Source organism: Hippocampus bargibanti, linkage group LG12 (genome assembly GCF_051943395.1).
Source record: "Hippocampus bargibanti isolate YZ-2025 linkage group LG12, ASM5194339v1, whole genome shotgun sequence".
In the NCBI taxonomy this organism is placed as follows: Eukaryota; Metazoa; Chordata; class Actinopteri; order Syngnathiformes; family Syngnathidae; genus Hippocampus; species Hippocampus bargibanti.
The window spans coordinates 12,555,906-12,573,764 of record NC_142745.1 but is presented as its reverse complement, the minus strand read 5'-3'; the positions used below and the strand labels follow the sequence as shown (position 1 = coordinate 12,573,764).

The 17,859-nt window shown below is 42.0% G+C and overlaps 1 protein-coding gene across 2 annotated transcripts; it reads right to left on the bottom strand.

The window, feature by feature from the left end:
- Positions 1–206: 206 nt before the first annotated feature.
- On the bottom strand, positions 207–17,772 carry rbm6 (RNA binding motif protein 6). 2 transcript variants are annotated; one of them, XM_089009775.1, is made up of 23 exons: positions 17,636–17,772; positions 16,777–16,826; positions 14,614–16,018; positions 14,379–14,468; positions 13,321–13,387; positions 12,527–12,600; positions 10,087–10,161; positions 9,708–9,951; positions 9,470–9,630; positions 9,272–9,375; positions 9,100–9,169; positions 8,983–9,037; positions 8,846–8,904; positions 8,669–8,768; positions 7,714–7,805; positions 4,879–5,181; positions 4,630–4,779; positions 4,491–4,556; positions 3,315–3,548; positions 3,158–3,232; positions 1,807–1,907; positions 577–628; positions 207–485 (listed from the first exon to the last, which is right to left on the bottom strand). In XM_089009775.1, exons 2-23 carry the CDS (start codon positions 16,821–16,823, stop codon positions 390–392), a joined length of 3,720 nt encoding a protein of 1,239 aa, XP_088865901.1. In that variant the 5' UTR covers positions 16,824–16,826; positions 17,636–17,772; the 3' UTR covers positions 207–389. The 2 variants fall into 2 exon arrangements, with proteins under 2 accessions (XP_088865901.1, XP_088865903.1); XM_089009777.1 differs by having other exon boundaries at positions 8,983–9,034.
- Between the last annotated feature and the right edge of the window lie 87 nt (positions 17,773–17,859).

Sequence of the window (17,859 nt, the reverse complement as noted above, 5' to 3'; positions counted from 1 at the left end):
TCCAAATATTTCTGAAATTCAGATTTTCGTACACCATTAATGACTAAAGTGCTTCCATTTGTTGTGTATTTTCCTACTAAATTTTCATGTCAAAATGCTCAAAATAAAAAAAAGTTGAGTGTCTATTTTTTGTCATTTTTTTATGTAGAAAAAAAATGCGCACAATACTACATCCACACACAATAAAAATAGGAAAGGAAATCAAGTTGAAGCTTTAAAACAAACTTTAACCTTGAGTCTCTGTGGGTTTTTATAATTACAAGTTCAGGAAAGACGGCCTTCATGACCACCGCTGGTAATAACCCTCCATCAGCGTCTTTGCAAAGTTTTTTTTGGGCGGCATGAGTTCACAACGTGTGACGGACAGCGAGCGGCGAGGGAGTGTGAGATCACTCCAGTTCTTTAAAGCGTGCAAACATGGCCTTGCGCACTGCTTGTTTGTAGGTGGCGTGGTCCCAAGCGGCGTGGTCTTTTTTCTGGCGCCTCTGTGGAAATGGGTTCAAAACGAGGGTACATAAAGAGTAACCGTGCGGAAAATTTAAGTGGCGTCTTTTAGACATAAGGCAGCACACTTACCGGTGGAGGTTCTGAGCCCAAACCAGGTCTGTCACTCACTTTATTCACATTCCTAAGTGTAAATAAAAAACATTTGAAATTATGTTTTTTTTTTAATTATTTATAGATACAGTACATCATATTTTCTGGTGTATAAAGCGCATCGGAGCATAAGGCGCACCCCCAATGAATGGTGTATTTTCATATAAGGTGCACCCCTAATGAATGGTGTATTTTCAAACTTGTTCCATATATAAGGCACATTGGAGTATAAGGCACACCTTCAATGAATGAAAAGTTATACAACTATAATATATAAATACAGTGATACCTCCGCATACAAACGCTTCAGCTCACGAACATTAAATTCGCAAGCATCAAGTCTCTGCTGACGAACTAGTTATCGGCGTACGAACCAAACCACACGGCGCCACAGTGGCTGGCGGACTACTTTTCAGCGGATGAACACCAAACCACATGGTCGAACAGCGCCATGGTGGATGGCAGAGTCGTTTTCGTCACCACCTTTCTTTGAGCGCAGACGTGGTTTGTTATAGAGTGTAGTACTTTTGCTATTATGGGACAGAAAAAGACCCCCCCCCCCAAGGCTTGTGTTAAGCCGAAGAGGACACAAAAGAAAATTATGGTCGAACAGAAGAAGGAGTTCATTTAAAAACACGAACGAGGTGTGCGTTTGTGTGATTTAGCGTCCCAGTACCAGTATGCTAAGTCGACCATTGCTACGTGTTGCTGTGTTGTCTAAGCAACGGTCTCAGGCAATAGAAGAGGTTGAAAAACGTCTGTTGAATTGGATTAGCGAAAAGCAGCTGGCAGGGGACAGTGTGAGTGAGGGTATTAGCGCCGAGAAAGCAGGGCAACTTCACTCGGATATCATCAAGAGGTAACTACAACCATCACAAAGGTAAATAAAACGACTTTATTATACAGTACAGTTTCTTTCTTTAATTAGTTTACAATAGCACATTTTTTTATACCTAAAATAAGGTATATTTTGTGTAGTTTAAAGGCTTATTTAGTCAAAATTCATGTTTTATGGGGACCTGGGAACAGATTATTCTCATTTTAATGGTTTATTATGGGAAATGTTGGGCAGACAAATATTTCATCATACACACAGTTTCTGAGAACCAATCAAGTTTGTGAGCTGAGGTATCACTGTATATAAAACCTTTCCATATATAAAGCACACCACATTATAAGGTGCTACGTTCAGGTTGTGTTGAGTCATACCTGGATCCTGCGGCCCAGGTGTTATGTTGCGACGGCTGTTGGTGGTGATGATGTTTTCTCCTTTTTTGTTCTGGTGATTTGACAACTTCTCTAGTGTCCAGCTGTGTGGGGAATGTGAAACAGAGATACATTTACGATGCTTAAGAGGTCACGAGTCAATAGCAGGGCATCCATTGAAAATCATGCATTGAAAGTGACATTTGGCGATGGGTACGATGACACGCCTAGAATTATCATTAAGCTACACCCCAACATAAAATAATAACAATAATAATCATAATAATAATGATATATTTTATTTTTAAGCGTCTTTCAAAACTCTCAAGGACACTTTACAGTCACAGGTTAGAGACTAAAATTAAATAAAAATAAAATAAGATAAAACTCTACAACATAAAGCAAAAGCCGTTGAGAAAGATCATCCAGTAATGCCGGTGGCTTCTCCAAGCTTATCAATGATAAAATAATGCAAAATGGATTTTTTTTTGTGGTCTGACGAGTCCACAGTTGATTTTTTTATGGGGAAATTGTGGATGTTGCGTCATTCAGGCCAAATTCTTCAAACTCAACTCAGCTGTATTTGCAAAGACCGCTGTATACAAAATATACAGTCCAAATACAGTACCAGTCGGAATACCGTTAAAGCACCGTGTTGATTAGCAGTATAGTTCTACATTTCTTACAAGAAAAAAATCATGATTTGACTAAAATATTTTTTCTAATACATAAACAATTTTAATTGAAGTCAAATAATTTATTCATACACATTCATAAATATATATTCATACAATAGTGTTCTTTAGTAACTACACAATCAATACCGTGCTATTTTGATCTTCTATGGAAGGGGTGTCAAAATCATTTTTTGCCACGGGCCACATTGTAGTTTCCTCTCGAGGGCCGTTATGAATTTGGGGAAGTCATTAGAATGTTTAATCCCCTCCAAATATCACATATGGAGCGCACAACAAATTAATAAATAACTAGCTTTCAAATCTGACATCAAGAATAACTGCTATTGTGGTTTACCTCCAAAAATATGAAATTTTGGTTAAGATTTTAGCAAGCATCATGCAATTTCACAAGTTTTATTTGCTTTCGCGGGCTGAAAAAAATGATGTGGCGGGCCGGTTTTGGCCCCCGGGCCTTGACTTTGACACCTGTGTTCTATGGTATTTCGGAGATGACAAAGAGAACAGACTTAGGCCCATATGCATCCCTGAGTACTGGTATCATAGCAACCCCAATTTCATTCTCTGGAGAGTTTATAGTAACGTGAGTTTATAGTACCGTGACATAGTACGTATGCGCCAAGTAAAAATACCCCTAGACCCTGCTTCATTCCACTCACTTTTTTTTCCTGGATCTCAAGCGCCTCCAACTCTTTTTTGGACTTCTTGATCTTCAAGTGGATTTCCATGTTTTGCTAATAGTTCAAACAAAAAGAGATGAAAAAGAGATGACGATACAATGAATGGTGTTCACAGTGCTAGCAGGCGGTACTGTACTTTGTGCAGGTCCGACAGCTGCTGGTGGCGAATGAGTGCATCTTTGTTGGGGAACTGTCTCCTGCACAGCAAGCAGGCCATCTTCTTCCAGTCCGTCAGTTTGTCCTCCCGCTGGGCAGGCGGCGCTTTGCTGACCTGGTCACTGCGTGCCACCTCCTCCTTGTCCTCCTCCACCTCCTCGTCGCTTCCGGCAGCGTAGTCCGACGCCAGCATGCCCAAGGAGCCCATCGGTTGCTGACGAAATGCAACAAAACATGCTAAAACCATTGTGCTGACTGGCGGTCAATCTTGAATAGTTTTATCCCACCAGATTGGGGTTCATAATATCACTATATGTGTAGATTTTTCAAGAATACTTTTTTCAATGAGTTTTTACAGAATAGAGACAACTCTGGACTTATAGTTGTGTGCCTACAATGTAGTATCATGTGGTGTAACTTGCCAGGCAGTGCTAAGATGTAGTATAATTAACTCATTCACTGCCAGACAATGTGCAAATATGTGTCTACTCCATTGCCAGGGTTTTTGTCATTTTCTTCCTCAAATTGCAGGACCTACAGAATATTGAGTTATAGGACTACATAAACATTTGATTCAGCAGAGGAAACCCAAGACTCTCTTCTTTCATCAGAAAAAAAGAGTTAATTCCTAAATAACATGGGTCTGGATTTATATGAGCTTGAAATGAGGGCAGCTGTCCAAAATACAATGAAGTACAGACATATTGGTTTATATAGCGCTTTAACAACAGCTGAAGCTGGAACAAAACACTAATAATGGAAAAGGGGGAAATGCTACCCCCTTGTGGAAGGGAAAAACATTGCCAGAGGTCTGACCAGCGCTTTATTGGCACCCCCTGCAAGAAAAACCCAAACAATTTTGGGGAATGGCGCTCCACGTCACAGAGCAATGGGAACACAGTACCTTTGTCGTGATGCACTTTTGTTTTAGTTTTTAAATAAATAAAAAGAAATGCTTGTCAGTGTTTGTTATTATTTCATTATTACTTCATGTGTTAAAGGAGCAGATGTGAGCAGATTTATAATTTGCCTAATAACTGTGCAGCATCCGGGTTAATAAAATTTCGCATTCATGATGGTAACAAATAAGGGCGACTAGCGCAAAAGTTAATGTGAAGTTCTGTGTGTGTAAACAATCTCACCGCAACTTTCTCACCTTTCCCTTTTCGTCTTTTTTAGCTGGAGCAACGGGCTTCTTAAAGAGATCTTCACTCCCCGATTTCTGTGGGCATACAATTAAGTAAATGACATGACTTGGAAATAATGAGACTTCAATCTTAGCGTGTTCCCCTAACCTTCCTCTCAAACACCGCAAACCCGGCATCAGCCGACTTGGATTGCTTCCGGTCGTCATCCCCGCCGCCTCTCAGCACCGGCGACGGGGATCGCACGCAGTCCTTTTGGCGGTTTTGTATCTTGGCCCAACGCTCCATATCCTTCATGATCTGAAGCGGAACTAACGTTAATTTGCTCTCTCTTTCTCCGATCAAGAAATTTTTAAGGCATTGGTTTTTATACTTAGAAAAATAAAAATAAAATAAAACCTTGACTGCAGCTAGACTTTTTGGCCTGTCGTCTCTTCTTGACGAGTCGTCGTCATCTTTCTTTTCCGGAGACGGCGTTTCCTGGTTGTTGGTGTTAATGGGTGGCTGCGTGGTGGGCAGCGGAGGCTTTGAGGGTTTTTTCATATCCAGAGGAGCGTCGGCCGCTGGGTTGGAAAGAATGGCTTGGTCTTCGGCAGTCATTACCACAGGGTGATGGTCTTGATTGCCTCCAGGTACAGGAACATATGCCTTTGCTTCGGTGTCCCAGTACAGGTACTCTTGGTTCTGAGCATTGTAGAAGTACTGCGTACAAATAGAGATAGAAGGGTATGAGACACATGAGATTTGATTGATACCAGGATACGTTCAGGTGAATACACTGAGAAACATTTTAGATTTGATGTTCTTCGAAAAACAAGTACCGTATTTTCCGGTGTACAGGGTTCCCCAAAAAGTTGACCACCCATGAAAAGGTCAATTGTGGCTTTGATTAAAAAGCTATTTATTTCAAATTACAACCACACTTTATTCAGTTTAAGGAAGACCATTCACCAGTCTCAGCTATTTCTATCAATTTTTAGTTAATTTAAAGCTTTTTCAAGATGTGTTCCAAATGTCCACCATTTCGTGGCAAGCAAATCACTGCTCGTCTGACAAAGTTGTCAATCACTTGTACACACTCCTCTTTCAGGAGAAAACATTGCTGCAGTGAAGGACTCCGTAGGACGTATCTATTTGGGTCACCTTGCCGAAAATAGTAAAATAATAATAATAATAATAATAATACATTTAATTTCAAGCGCCTTTCAAAACACCCAAGGACACTTTACAATAAAAACAATAAAACAAAGCACATAACAATAAAACCATAAGTAAAATGATAAATAATAAAATAGCAGCTTGAACTAGACATTGAAAGCAATTTTTAACAGATGGGTTTGGAGGTGGGACTTGAAAATAGGGAGGCAGTCAATATTACGGATGTTGGGTGGAAGAGAATTCCAGAGTTTAGGAGCAGAGCGGCTGAAAGCTCTGCATCCCATCGTGGTGAGACGGGCAGAGGGCACATAGAGGTGAAGGGCGGATGAGGATCTGAGGGACCGAGAGGGAACGGAGATTTGAAGCAGGTCAGAAAGATAGGGAGGGGCAAGGTTATGGATGGCTTTGAATGTAAACAGAAGTATTTTGAATTTGATTCGATGTTTAACAGGAAGCCAGTGGAGCTGCTGGAGGACAGGGGTGATGTGGTAAAAGGAGGGGGTTCTAGTGATGATCCGGGCTGAAGAATTTTGGACGAGTTGGAGTTCATGGAGAAATTTCTAATTGACACCGAAGAGAAGTGAGTTACAATAATCGATGCGGGAGGTGACGAGACTGTGGATAAGGATAGCAGCGGAGTGAGGGTGAGCGAGGGACGGAGACGGTTAATATTACGGATATGGGAGTGAAAAGATAGTGAGCTATCGAGGATGACACCCAGGCTCTTGACCTGAGGGGAGGGGGACACGGTTGAACTGTCAATGGTGAGAGAGAAACTGTTAGTTTTGTGGAGGGTGGATTTGGTACCGACAAGGAGAAGTTCCGTTTTTTCACCGATAAGCTTGAGAAAGTTATGGGAAAGCTAGGATTTAATTTCTGAGAGGCAAAGTGAGAGGGATGAAGGTGGAAGAAAGGCATCAGGGTTGCTGGAGAGGTAGAGTTGGGTGTCATCAGCGAAGCAGTGAAAGTGAATGCCAAACTTACGGAAAATATTGCCAAGAGGAAGTAGGTAGATAATAAAGAGAAGTGGCCCCAGGACAGACCCTTGAGGAACACCAGAGGACACAGGAGAGGACCGTGAGGTGAACAAGTTGATTTGGATGAATTGTGAGCGATCAGAGAGATAGGAATGAAACCAGTGAAGTGGGGTGTGGGTGATGCCCAGGGTGGAAAGTCTGTCGAGCAGGATAGGGTGGGAAATGGTGTCAAAAGCTGAGGTCAGGTCGAGAAGGATGAGGATGGAGAGTGAACCGGCATCGGCTACCATAAAAAGATCATTCATGATTTTTATGAGAGCCGATTCAGTACTGTGGCGGGGGCGGAAACGAGACTGGAATTGTTCGTCGAGGTTATTGTGAGTGAGGTGTGAGTGAAGCTGGGACACAACTGTCTTTTCAAGAATTTTGGCGATGAATGGAAGGTGGGAAATTGGACCTAAGTTATTGAAATCGTTTGGGTCTGAGCCAGGTTTTTTCAGGATTGGAGTGACAGCTGTGGTTTTGAGTGGGATAGGAACAATTCCAGTTGATAATGAGGAGTGAATAATGGTAGAAATAAATGGGAGAAGAGAGGGTAGGCAGGACTTGATAAGGATAGTAGGGGGGGTCGAGTTGACAATGTCTGAGATTATAGAGGGATGGGGGAGTTCAAAAGCGTAAAGTAGTTGGGAAGGAGTAGAAAGGCTGGGAGAGGGTGGGGGGGACAGAGGACCCGAGGTGCTGATGGACTTTGTTGATCTTTTCGCTAAAAAACATAAGCAGAGTGTTGCATGTATCAGAGGAATAAAAGTGTGAGGGGAGAGAGATAGGAGGTTGTATGATTTTGTGATAGAGGGAAAAGAGGACCCGCGAGTTTCCAGGATTAGAGTCAATGAGTCCAGAGTAATATTGTGATTTTGCGCGTGAGAAAATCCGCAAATATGCTCATTTGTGAGGGCCAAACTGGGAATAGGCTGGGGGTGGCGGGTGAAAATTTGGGATCGACCAGTTCTAAAATATAAGTAGGCTACTGATACTCATAATGGGTAGGAAAAATAATGTATTGGTGCAACTCTACAGTGTTGTCTTGCATACTCACGCTCGAGCCAGGGTCATAATACAGCGTGGTTTCGGGGTCATAGTAGAAGCCTGATGTGGCATCGTACAGGTAACTGGATGTATCTTGCGTCTCTGCATCAGGAGGAATCATGACCAAAAGATATTTTTACTGACAAACATGCATTTTGTACAAATCCCTCAATTATTTATGTGGCAGGCACCTGTACCAAAGAGAAAACATGTTTTTTAAAAGCTGACCATGCGCCTCATAATCCGGTGCGCCTTCTGTATGGAAAACGTGTTAAAATATGTTAGTCATTGAAGGTGCCCCTTATAATGCGGTGCACCCTATGTATAGAAACGGTTTTGAAATATACAGTAAAGTCTCGTTATATCGATATCGGATATATCGATAGTCCCGGTTATATCGATACTATTTCTATGCACGCACGGAGAAAATTACATGCAAACAGGGTCGGATATATCGATAGTCCCGGTTATATCGATATTTTTTCGGACTCCCTTGAATATCGATATAACGAGACTTTACTGTATATTCATGTTTATATATCCTGCCTTATATTCCAGAAAATACGGTATATTATGTATTATAACATAATAAGATAATTATATTATTCTTATTTATTGTATAATATAGAATTCATTTTAAAAATTGGTCAATGCAAACGGCTGGCATTGAATGTGTGGCATGCATGAGTTTCAAAAAGAACTACACAGTATTCTGGAAGATTTTAGGTTAAGTATACACAGACGTAGAGTTAATAATCCCTGAGTAAAAACTAAGGTTGAAGCGTCATCGTTAGGTAATTTCGCACCTCAATGCTAACCACTAAAAGTTGGCAACACACTGTTAGATGGAATTTTTTTAATTTGCTTTGGATGCTGTGATGGCAGTTATCTGGTTGAGATGGCAGAAATGTCATCTGTGCTGTATGCAGTACATTTGATAATAAAGTTGTCCTTAATGATCTTACCATACGACTGACTGGGGGTCGTTGCGGCATCGTCAGGCACCTGATCCCCACTCGCCTGGTAGGACTGATCCACAGCTTGATCGGCATTATAGTCAACTCCCTATGAGATTACATGTTACAAGAATGCAGACTGGTATCATTTGGAATAAGTGAACATAAACCTTGCGTTAAATCTACCTGACTTGCGTTGCCATCGACTGCCAGAGGAGGATTGCTGCTTCCGGTCGCCGAATCGGCTAAGAAAAAAAAAACAGCTCGGTCTAAGGTCCATTCATGTTCACAAATGTATGAGTTACGTTAAGATGTCCCCCCACCTTGCATTTCAGGAGCTGGCTGCGTAAAGGGTGGCGGCTGGGGGTAATACTGCTGCTGAAACGTCGGAGGAAAATGTGAACTTGACTTCCGTCACTAAAAATAAGAGCACAACTAACCTCTGTTGCGTTGCCTTCAGGCTGGTTGCTTGGAGAAAAGCTGTTTGCTTTGTCAAATTCTCTCCTTAAACTAGAACAAGCATATTAGAAATGAAGCAAGCACCCATTTACCGGAAGGAATAGTGGATGGCAGCCGCAGTGGGACGAAACAAAATATGACCCAGCGACTTACTTCGGATTCTTTAGGGGTTTTGCAACCTCCACATACACTCTGACTCCGTCAATATAAAGGGGGTAGGGCCTTTTGACCAGAACATCCACCAACCGTGTCACTTGCTACAAAAAGCAAAAACAAAGGAACACTTGCTCCACAAAGCGTCGCATAAAGATGTGAACACAAGTAATCGCATGGATATTTTACTTAAGGCACCTCATGGGAGTCCATATCAACAAAGCAAAAGCACTTTGCTCCAGCGGTCTTGGCGCCCTTGATTAGACGAACATTTCTCTCATCCAGATAGGCAAATGGTTCCAAGGCTTTAAGAATGGCTTCTATGGTTGTGTTGGGTTTGATATTTTTTATGATCATTGCTGTTGGGGAAAGCAAGGAGAATGTGGTCATTCTAACGAACATTTTTTTTTGGGGGGGGGAGGGGGGGTGTACATACTTTTACTATTTTTAAAGATTGATTTGGACTGATGGTGGTTGGGGTGAGGGGGGGTTTGGCTGCCCCAAGACTGTGCTTGTGTCTCGTTTTCCTGTTGCTGAAACCGCTGGTCCACCTGCTGCTGCCAGGCCTCTGGGGTAAGGTCGGAGTTGCGCTGCCACTGGGTGGCCTCCTCTAGACCTTTCGGCATGGACTCGTTTCGACAGGACTGAAATTCTTCTGATGGCACATCGGGACTGGGTAACTGTGAATCCAGGGGTGGAGACAAGTTGCAAATCGGATTTCTTGTTTATTGACAATATGTCTGAAATCATCTCTTGAGCACCATTCAAGCAAGCCTGGCTTTCTTAGCGACAAATTCCACCTTTATAGTACTTACATTAACACTTCTTTCACCGTCATCTGGATGAGAGTAGCTCATGGAAACTATTCTAGTGCCAACCTTGAGGGAACCCTGCAACAAGAGCACACGCAAGGATTCAACATGAGCCGTTAAGAAAGTTGGTAATGCCTAAAATAACACCATAGGAGACCCGAAATGCAATGTGGCAGGGGCACCATGGACGGTACACTGATCCATGACCGAGTACCATCCTTGATACAACAGGCCCCCACTCGTGAATGCTACTAAATTATAGTTGCAGTATGAAATGACCCCCAAGAACTGCTTTGTCACTTGAGCCATCCTCATATGATACACCAGACAACCGAGTCACATCATCACAAGCTGTCCTCTTCATAATTGCACATTTCGTCTCATCATCAACCCTAAATAATAAAGCAGACTTTGAAACTTTTGATTTCCATATTCAGCATTGGTGATGAACTCAACCACTAATTCACATGATTCCCAATTCAGGCCACAGGATACGATCAACATGCCATTTCCAAATCTCAGCATATTTAGGAAGAAACATTCTTTTGCTATAGTCCGTAAACAAAATTCCAATGGCAAATTTAAGCAAGGAAACCCACGCCATACAGTAGTCTAATCTTTGAATTTACCAGTAAGATCTTGCATGAGAATGACTCTAAACTAAGCTCGTTTCTGTGTGTGTGCTTGTGCATTGAACACGAGGATAAAAAAAAGAAAACGTTGGAAAATGCCAGCCCCAAATTATTACCAAAAAAAAAAAAAAAAAAAAAAAAAAAAAAAACAATCAGTTCTCAGATTTCCCCCAATTGGCTTAGATGGAAGACCAAGTCACAACCACCTCCAGTTCCACGTGTCACCATGTTCTCCACAGTTGGACCACTTCCAATAGATATTACAAAACCCGTGAAAAATCATGACATTGTTAAACAAAAGAGAAGCTGAAACTGAACACAAGAGAAACCGAAAAGTCACCAGCCAGACGGATTTTGTGTACATATGTATATAATAAGAAACCAAGACAAGCAATCTAAGCATCCCAACAGAGCCTGATGCTAAAGATTTTAATGTAACCACCGAAAGATGCTAAGAAATTTCACTTTGAAGCAAGTTTGCAACATCACTTTAGGAAAACTCCATTGCAAATCAGACACCAGAAACAACAGATCAACGACGAGTTTTCAGGCCTTATTTATCAACACCCAAAGAGACCCATCATGAACAATCCAAAGCATTATTGAACCAGCTTGAGGTTCCACAACAGTTTACCATTCATCAGACTAGTGACCTTAGGCCAGACCGTTTTTCATAAAACCTCAAATGAAATATTATTCCCATACAGAATGTAACTAACTACACAGACAATGACTATGCTCCTCTGATGTCAACACATGTCATTTATTCTTCGAAAGTCAAATCGCTATGCGCACTTTCACCCCAAAACAAGCTCGCTCACCAGCTTTTCCCATCAATCTCAACATTAAGCGTCCATTTCACAGTTAAGAGGTAAATGATCAGCCACCGCTTGTCTGTACAATACATTGCAAGTCTTTCCATTGTTACAGTAGGGAGTATGGTGAATCCGCTGACAGCTAGCATAAACAAATGTGTTATTTTTATATTTAAGGATACACGTTCGGATTTTGCAAGTGACCATGGCATTAGTCTAATTTTTAGTTAAAAAGATGCACACGCTTGAGGCACCAGCAACCTTGTCAAAACATGTGATTGGCGATTAATTGACTTATTGTTGTCATTTCCCAGTGGAAAAGAAGACGAGTCTGGTCAACCCAAAAGAAAATGAGTTTATTCTATTCGGACTGTTCATTCAGTCTCGAATTTTGTGGCCACAGATGTTTGTTAGCAGATTGGTCAATGACATCCTGTCGTGTAAACGTCACATCGCCCATTTTGAATGGATTTGGACTTACGACCGTTTGACTTACGACCATTTTGTCGGAACGGAACCCGCTCGTAAGGGGTGCTCGAAGGAATAATTGGCCTTCTCCAGGACAATAACTTTTTAAAATAGAGTGACCATTCTTTATAGTCATCACTACACCCAATATTTAGTTGTGAGACCATTCTTGGAAGAGCCCAACGTGGGCACGGCGAAAGGCGCTGGAGAGATTTTGTTTTGGGATCCCCGGAAGAGCTAGATTAACTGGTTGGGCAAAGAAAAGTCTGGGCTTTCGTTGCTAAACCGACTTTCCTCACACCATGACTCTAAAGAAGCGGAACAAAATGGGTGGACGCATTTCTGGAAACTTTTCCCGTTGACCATTGTTGGGATTTTACAGAACATAATGACTGATTCCTCAATCAATGTAGACCAAGAACTAAGAAAGGAAACCCCACTCTCTTCCCAAATCGACTAATTGCCCTCTCGACCCCTCGTAATCCTGTTGGGAGAGGCGGCCTTGGTCGAGTGACGAGGACAGGCCACCTTGTTGGACTCCATGAAGCGGACGGCATCCTCGAGGTTTAAAAACTCCACATAGGCCGTATCGTAGCTGTAACCTGGGGACAGCATTTAAAATACAAATGGGTTTTTGTTAGTCAGTTCCAGTAACCACATTTAGCCCACTATAACAAATAAAAAACAGCGGTGCGTTAAAACACATCGAAATGAGTCAACATTTCTCTGTGGGGGAGTTTTAGATAGCCATTCAAATACTGTACCTTCTTCAGGAATACTGCATGTTTATGGGTTTTACGATCGTCCATCTTCTGATAACAAAGCCTTAACACGTTTAAAGGGGACAATCCAATAGCGGTGAAAGATGGTAATGTTTACCATGGGTACAGAACAATGTGGTCTTTTGCGTTGATTTCTTTTTTGAAACTTTTGTGCTTCACAAATGAAAGACCCTGAGTACCCCAACAAAAACATTCACAGTAATTACAAGTTTGACAAAAGGACCTACATCAACGTCTTTGGAGGACACGCACACATGCACACACTCCCACTAAAGGTTCACAGTGAGTTCAGCAACTGCTGGCAATGGCCCCAACATCCCCAGACATGGCAAATGATGGCATAATGGTCTTTTCAGACCACCACCCAACCCGCCCCGGTTCCAAAGTGATCCGAGGATCAATGCAAAGACTACAAAAGCAACCATGAAGAATAAATAAGGAGGCGAGCGCAGGTGCAACCGGCAAAAAAGAGCGTATAATCGAGGGGGCATGTTTGCGATCGATTGCCCCAAAACAGATCCACAGGCTCACGATCTTTACCTGGGATATTTTTAATCTTCATCCCTGGTTGCGGCACCCCATCTGGCACTGTAAAGGCACCAAAAATCTGAAGAAAACAAAAAGAAGGCAAACTTGTTTAGAACTTCGCAACAGGTGGTTTCCATTCTGGTTCAAAAATACAAATAACATCTGATTTACGACCGGGTTCCGTTCCGACAAAACGGTCATAAATGGAAATCCATTCAAAATGGCCGACGTGAGGTTTACACGAAAGGTTAGTATACGATGTCAATCTGTTGTTTTTAAGCAACGTTTTCTATTGAATACTATTATATATGAAACTGTTTAGTTTGTTTATAAATTTTATAACTTTTAGGGTCAATTTTATCATGTTATATTTCGTATTATAGATTTTAGTACTGTATAACTGTACCTGTAATGTATACAAAACTATTTACTGTACAGTTAATTTATAAATGTTATACTTACCTTTTAGTGTCGTTTTTATCATTTCATATTCCATATTATCGATTTTTATTACTGTATAACTGTACCTGTAATGTATTCAAAACTGTTTACTGTACTGTTCATTTAAAATTGCATACTACCTTTTATTGTCGTTTTTTCATTTTATATTTCAAATTATCGATTTATATTTTATATTTAGATTCTATATAGTGGGTTAAAGAAAAAACTTGTACGTAAAGAATACAGCTGTTGAACAATCACCTCCCTGCTAACGGTCAGAAGAGGTCGCCCGATACACACGCTCGGACTTCAGACGGACGCCGAAGGAAAAAGAGCAGTGTACAGTCCTACAGGAGATGTTGCCGAGACGGTATCTGCACTGTATAACCACTGTATTTAGTGTAGTCACACAATAGATTGCTGTGCGAGTGTGTGACATGCTGGCTGGCCAAAATTGTAGTACGCGTTGCCGGCTGCATGCGCGTTGCTGTGCCAGGCGTAGGAAAAAAAAAAAACAAAAAAAGGAAAGGGTCTGGCGGTCATGGTCGTAAGTACGGGCGGTCGTAAATCGCGCTGGTCGTAACTTGGATGTTACCTGTATAAATAAACCCGTGAGTGTGTTTGATTACCTGCTCCGTTGTAGCAGTCTTTGGAATGCCAGTTATGGATATGGTTGTAGACACTCTGCCTTCCACTGACGCGCTCCTGTAATCTTGATCCTTTTATAGAATTGTCCAACAAAAGCCGTTATCATCAAAATTCAAGCGTGCGATATGAGACTAATCGATCGACAACTGTGTCGGACAAGAGGAACTGATTGTCGACGAGTTATCGATTCATTTTAACAAATGAATTCAAATTTACCTTGGAACCAGATCCAGTGAATTGCGGTTGCACAGCTGGTTTGGACTCCTCAATCAGAGGTGTTGCTGGAAGATCCCTCGGTTTGTACTCAAACATTCTACCAGATGCCGTCCTGTAATCAATGTCTCTGTAGTCCTGGTCCTTGCTTTGAAAATCTTCCAGTTTTGTCACCTTAGCCCGAGTCAGTCCTTCGCTGTGTGGAATCCCTGCAAGTCCTGTAAAACTATCAGTCGGCTTCATGGTTTCATGAGTTGGCTGCATCTTGCGGTACTCTTCACCAAGCTTTGGTTTATTCTGACTCTGTTCCAAGTCTCTTTCTGCAAGCCAGCGATTATTCCCATTTCCTCTTAAAGCTTGGGTGGAAGATGGGGGAATTCTTTCTTGTGGAGAGTTTCTACCAAGCGGAAGTCGATCCATTTCGCCAAAATGATCACTGTAAGGGAAGCGGACGTCTTTCCTTGGAAAGTCAATAGGCGGTCTATTCCTTTCATGAAATAGTGGATCTCGACCAGTCGCATCTCTCCTAAAATCGGTTGAGTAAGCGGGACCCGAGAGACCCTCCACAACTTTGTCTGAGAGTGGGGGTTTATCCCTTTGTCGGGTTTTCCATTCTTCTGCAAGAGTCATCTCTTCACCACCCCTGTAGTCGATAAGGGGGCTACCGCTTGATACTGGACCCACACTGATTTTGGCCTTGTTTTCTGGACCCTTGAAGTCAGATCTTTGTGACCCACTAGCATCTGGAGACATGCCAGCTCTCGTCCTGTCTATTGAAGGGCCATCATTTTCAAATCGTAAAGGTGAGCGCTCCCTGCCGTGAAATTCAGAAGGCGGACCAGGGTGATCTCTGAAATCCATATCCGACTGAAACCCACCTCTTGGATTAAAATGTGGTCCTCCTCTTCTATCCATGTCCATCATCCTCCTTTCATGAGGAGTCATGTCCATGTTAAATCGATGGTTATCATCAACGCCCATGGGGGGCCGCATGTCCCGAAAGTCATCCTTGTTTTCCATTCTGCCCATGGGAAACGCCCCTCTCCCATCCATATTACGACACATCTCCCGATCTCTCATGTCCATATGTCTGTTGTTTTGCCCCCATGTCCGTACATCTCTGCCTCCCATATCAAATTCTGATCTACCCGGTGAATTCATCGAATTGTCTCTAGCGTTACCATCAAACTTCCCTTGGAAATCTAAATCTGGACCAGATCTGAAATAATTTCTGTCCATATCTCTACCACGCGGATTCATGCCACGTCCCCACATTGGTGGGCCGTCCATTCTTCTCACGTCCATCGGTGGGAGATCCAGAGGACCCATAGGGCCCCTGGGACCCATATTCATCCCATCCCTATGCCAAGAATCAGGAATCGGGTGATCTCTTGCGCGGTGATTACCTCTGTAATAAAATTGATCATTAGTTCATTAACATAAAACAACCTTTATTTGTTTCACGAAGGAGAAACTTCCAGTTAGCTAGGTAAATTCAATGGTTATACCTATAACGTATCACTTTTATCACATGATTATCTGTCTTTAGTTAAGATTGAGGTATGGTGCCTATTTGTTTTCTATCAGCAAAAAAATGTATGAATCCAACAGTGGTATGTTTAAACTAAAGAACTCGGTATGCTTGCGTTAATGCGGCACTGCCACTGAGAAGCATCACATACTGTGTTTGGACAATGTCACGGGAATACAAATTTTACCACTTAGAGAAGAAAAAAATCGTTTTTGTAATTAAAAAAAAAACTATTCTGATTGTAAAAACAATCCATGAGGACCAGCATTGAGAATCACAAGGAACATGAATCAAACCAAACAAATGACTCAGAATTGTCCAAATTCAAAAATGCTAAACCCCATTTGTTAACTATTACTAACTTCTACTCATAATCTCAAAATGTCAATCATGTTCCCCCCCCCCCCCCCCCCCCCCCCCCCCCCGGTCAAGGTTTAATGTTTGCGTTGGTGTCACGTTAGGCCCAAAATCCAGATCAGTGAGGCACTTCAGTATATACAAAATTACAGAAGCAAAACTCTGGTAAGTGGAGGCATTGTAAAGTGTGAAATATACCAAATCGCAGATTTGCTGCTGTGAAATGTAAATTTCTCCACTGCGTGACTAATAGAGAAAGATCCAATCCAATTATTTACCTAAATGGGGGCCTTCCCCTCGGTCCTTGCCCTGGTCCATCCCACATTTTCTAGAGAGAGAGAAACACGAGAAAACATAAATTAAATAGATGTAAGTTTCGCCAAACATTGCAGATTGAGCTGACATATCAATTCGGGGTGTTTCAATAGAAAATTTTCACTTCCGATATGATCAACAAGAAAGGTGTTTGTACAAATTGATCATGTTTAAAACACAAACCTAAAAGATATTTATGAAAAAGTATGAACATGAGTTTGAATGAATGTAATAAAAAGTGTGCATTTACAAAAACATGGTAGCATACTGTGGGTGCAATTGTTAGAAAACTAGTTGCAAGATAGGGGTAGACGTGGAGGACGTCCATTTTAGCTGATGCTAATTTTTCCAATTCGACCGGGGTCATGTACTCCGAAGGTTCACGACACGACGTTGCTACATTACTATAACTGTGAGTGCAGCGCTCCAGTGAGACTGGAGTTATATTTATGGGGAGGAAAGGTCTGCTCATGTCAATCAATTATTGCCTGCGTGCTTTGCTACCAGTGGGCCCAAAAGGAAAGGCCCGCTAACAGTGGATAAGGCTACCAAGGCGGAGGTAAGATTATTGAAAAGTCACGGATTTCGAACGTGATCGCAAGACAATATTGGCGTGGTGTGCATTCACAAAATTTTTAGTCTATTGTTTATTCAAGTGCCGTTTGAAAGAATTTAGACGTCGTGGGTGTTAACATTAGCTTGGTGGTCGTTCGGCTTAATACGAGCGTCCCTTGAGCTACGCCGCTTTCGTTTCTAAATGCAAAGAATATCCAGGTTATTTCTACATATATCGCGTCGTTTTAATTATAATTCTGCACCCACCTCAGACACTGGAAGGGTCTCAGTCAATAAACTTCACACGCACGCTGGACCGACGGCAAAGAAGAACCGAGTCAAAAAACCGCAACAATCTAGTGCGTCGGGTCACGTGACTGGCAGACGCAGGGAATGACTTCCGGTAGTCGTATCTGAGCAATCGTCCTCGTGTTACGTCATTTTGAGGGTTACAACGGCCTCAGTCACGATGTGGGTTACGTCGACGCCTG

Excerpts from the sequence above, each read along its gene's own strand:
- rbm6 (XM_089009775.1), bottom strand. The coding sequence starts at position 16,823 with ATGTGGGATGGACCAGGGCAAGGACCGAGGGGAAGGCCCCCATTTAG. Across the intron at positions 9,170-9,271 it reads AAACCCCTAAAGAATCCGAA|TTTAAGGAGAGAATTTGACA; the intron begins GTAAGTCGCTGG and ends TGCTTGTTCTAG. Across the intron at positions 4,557-4,629 it reads TTGCGGTGTTTGAGAGGAAG|AAATCGGGGAGTGAAGATCT; the intron begins GTTAGGGGAACA and ends GTATGCCCACAG.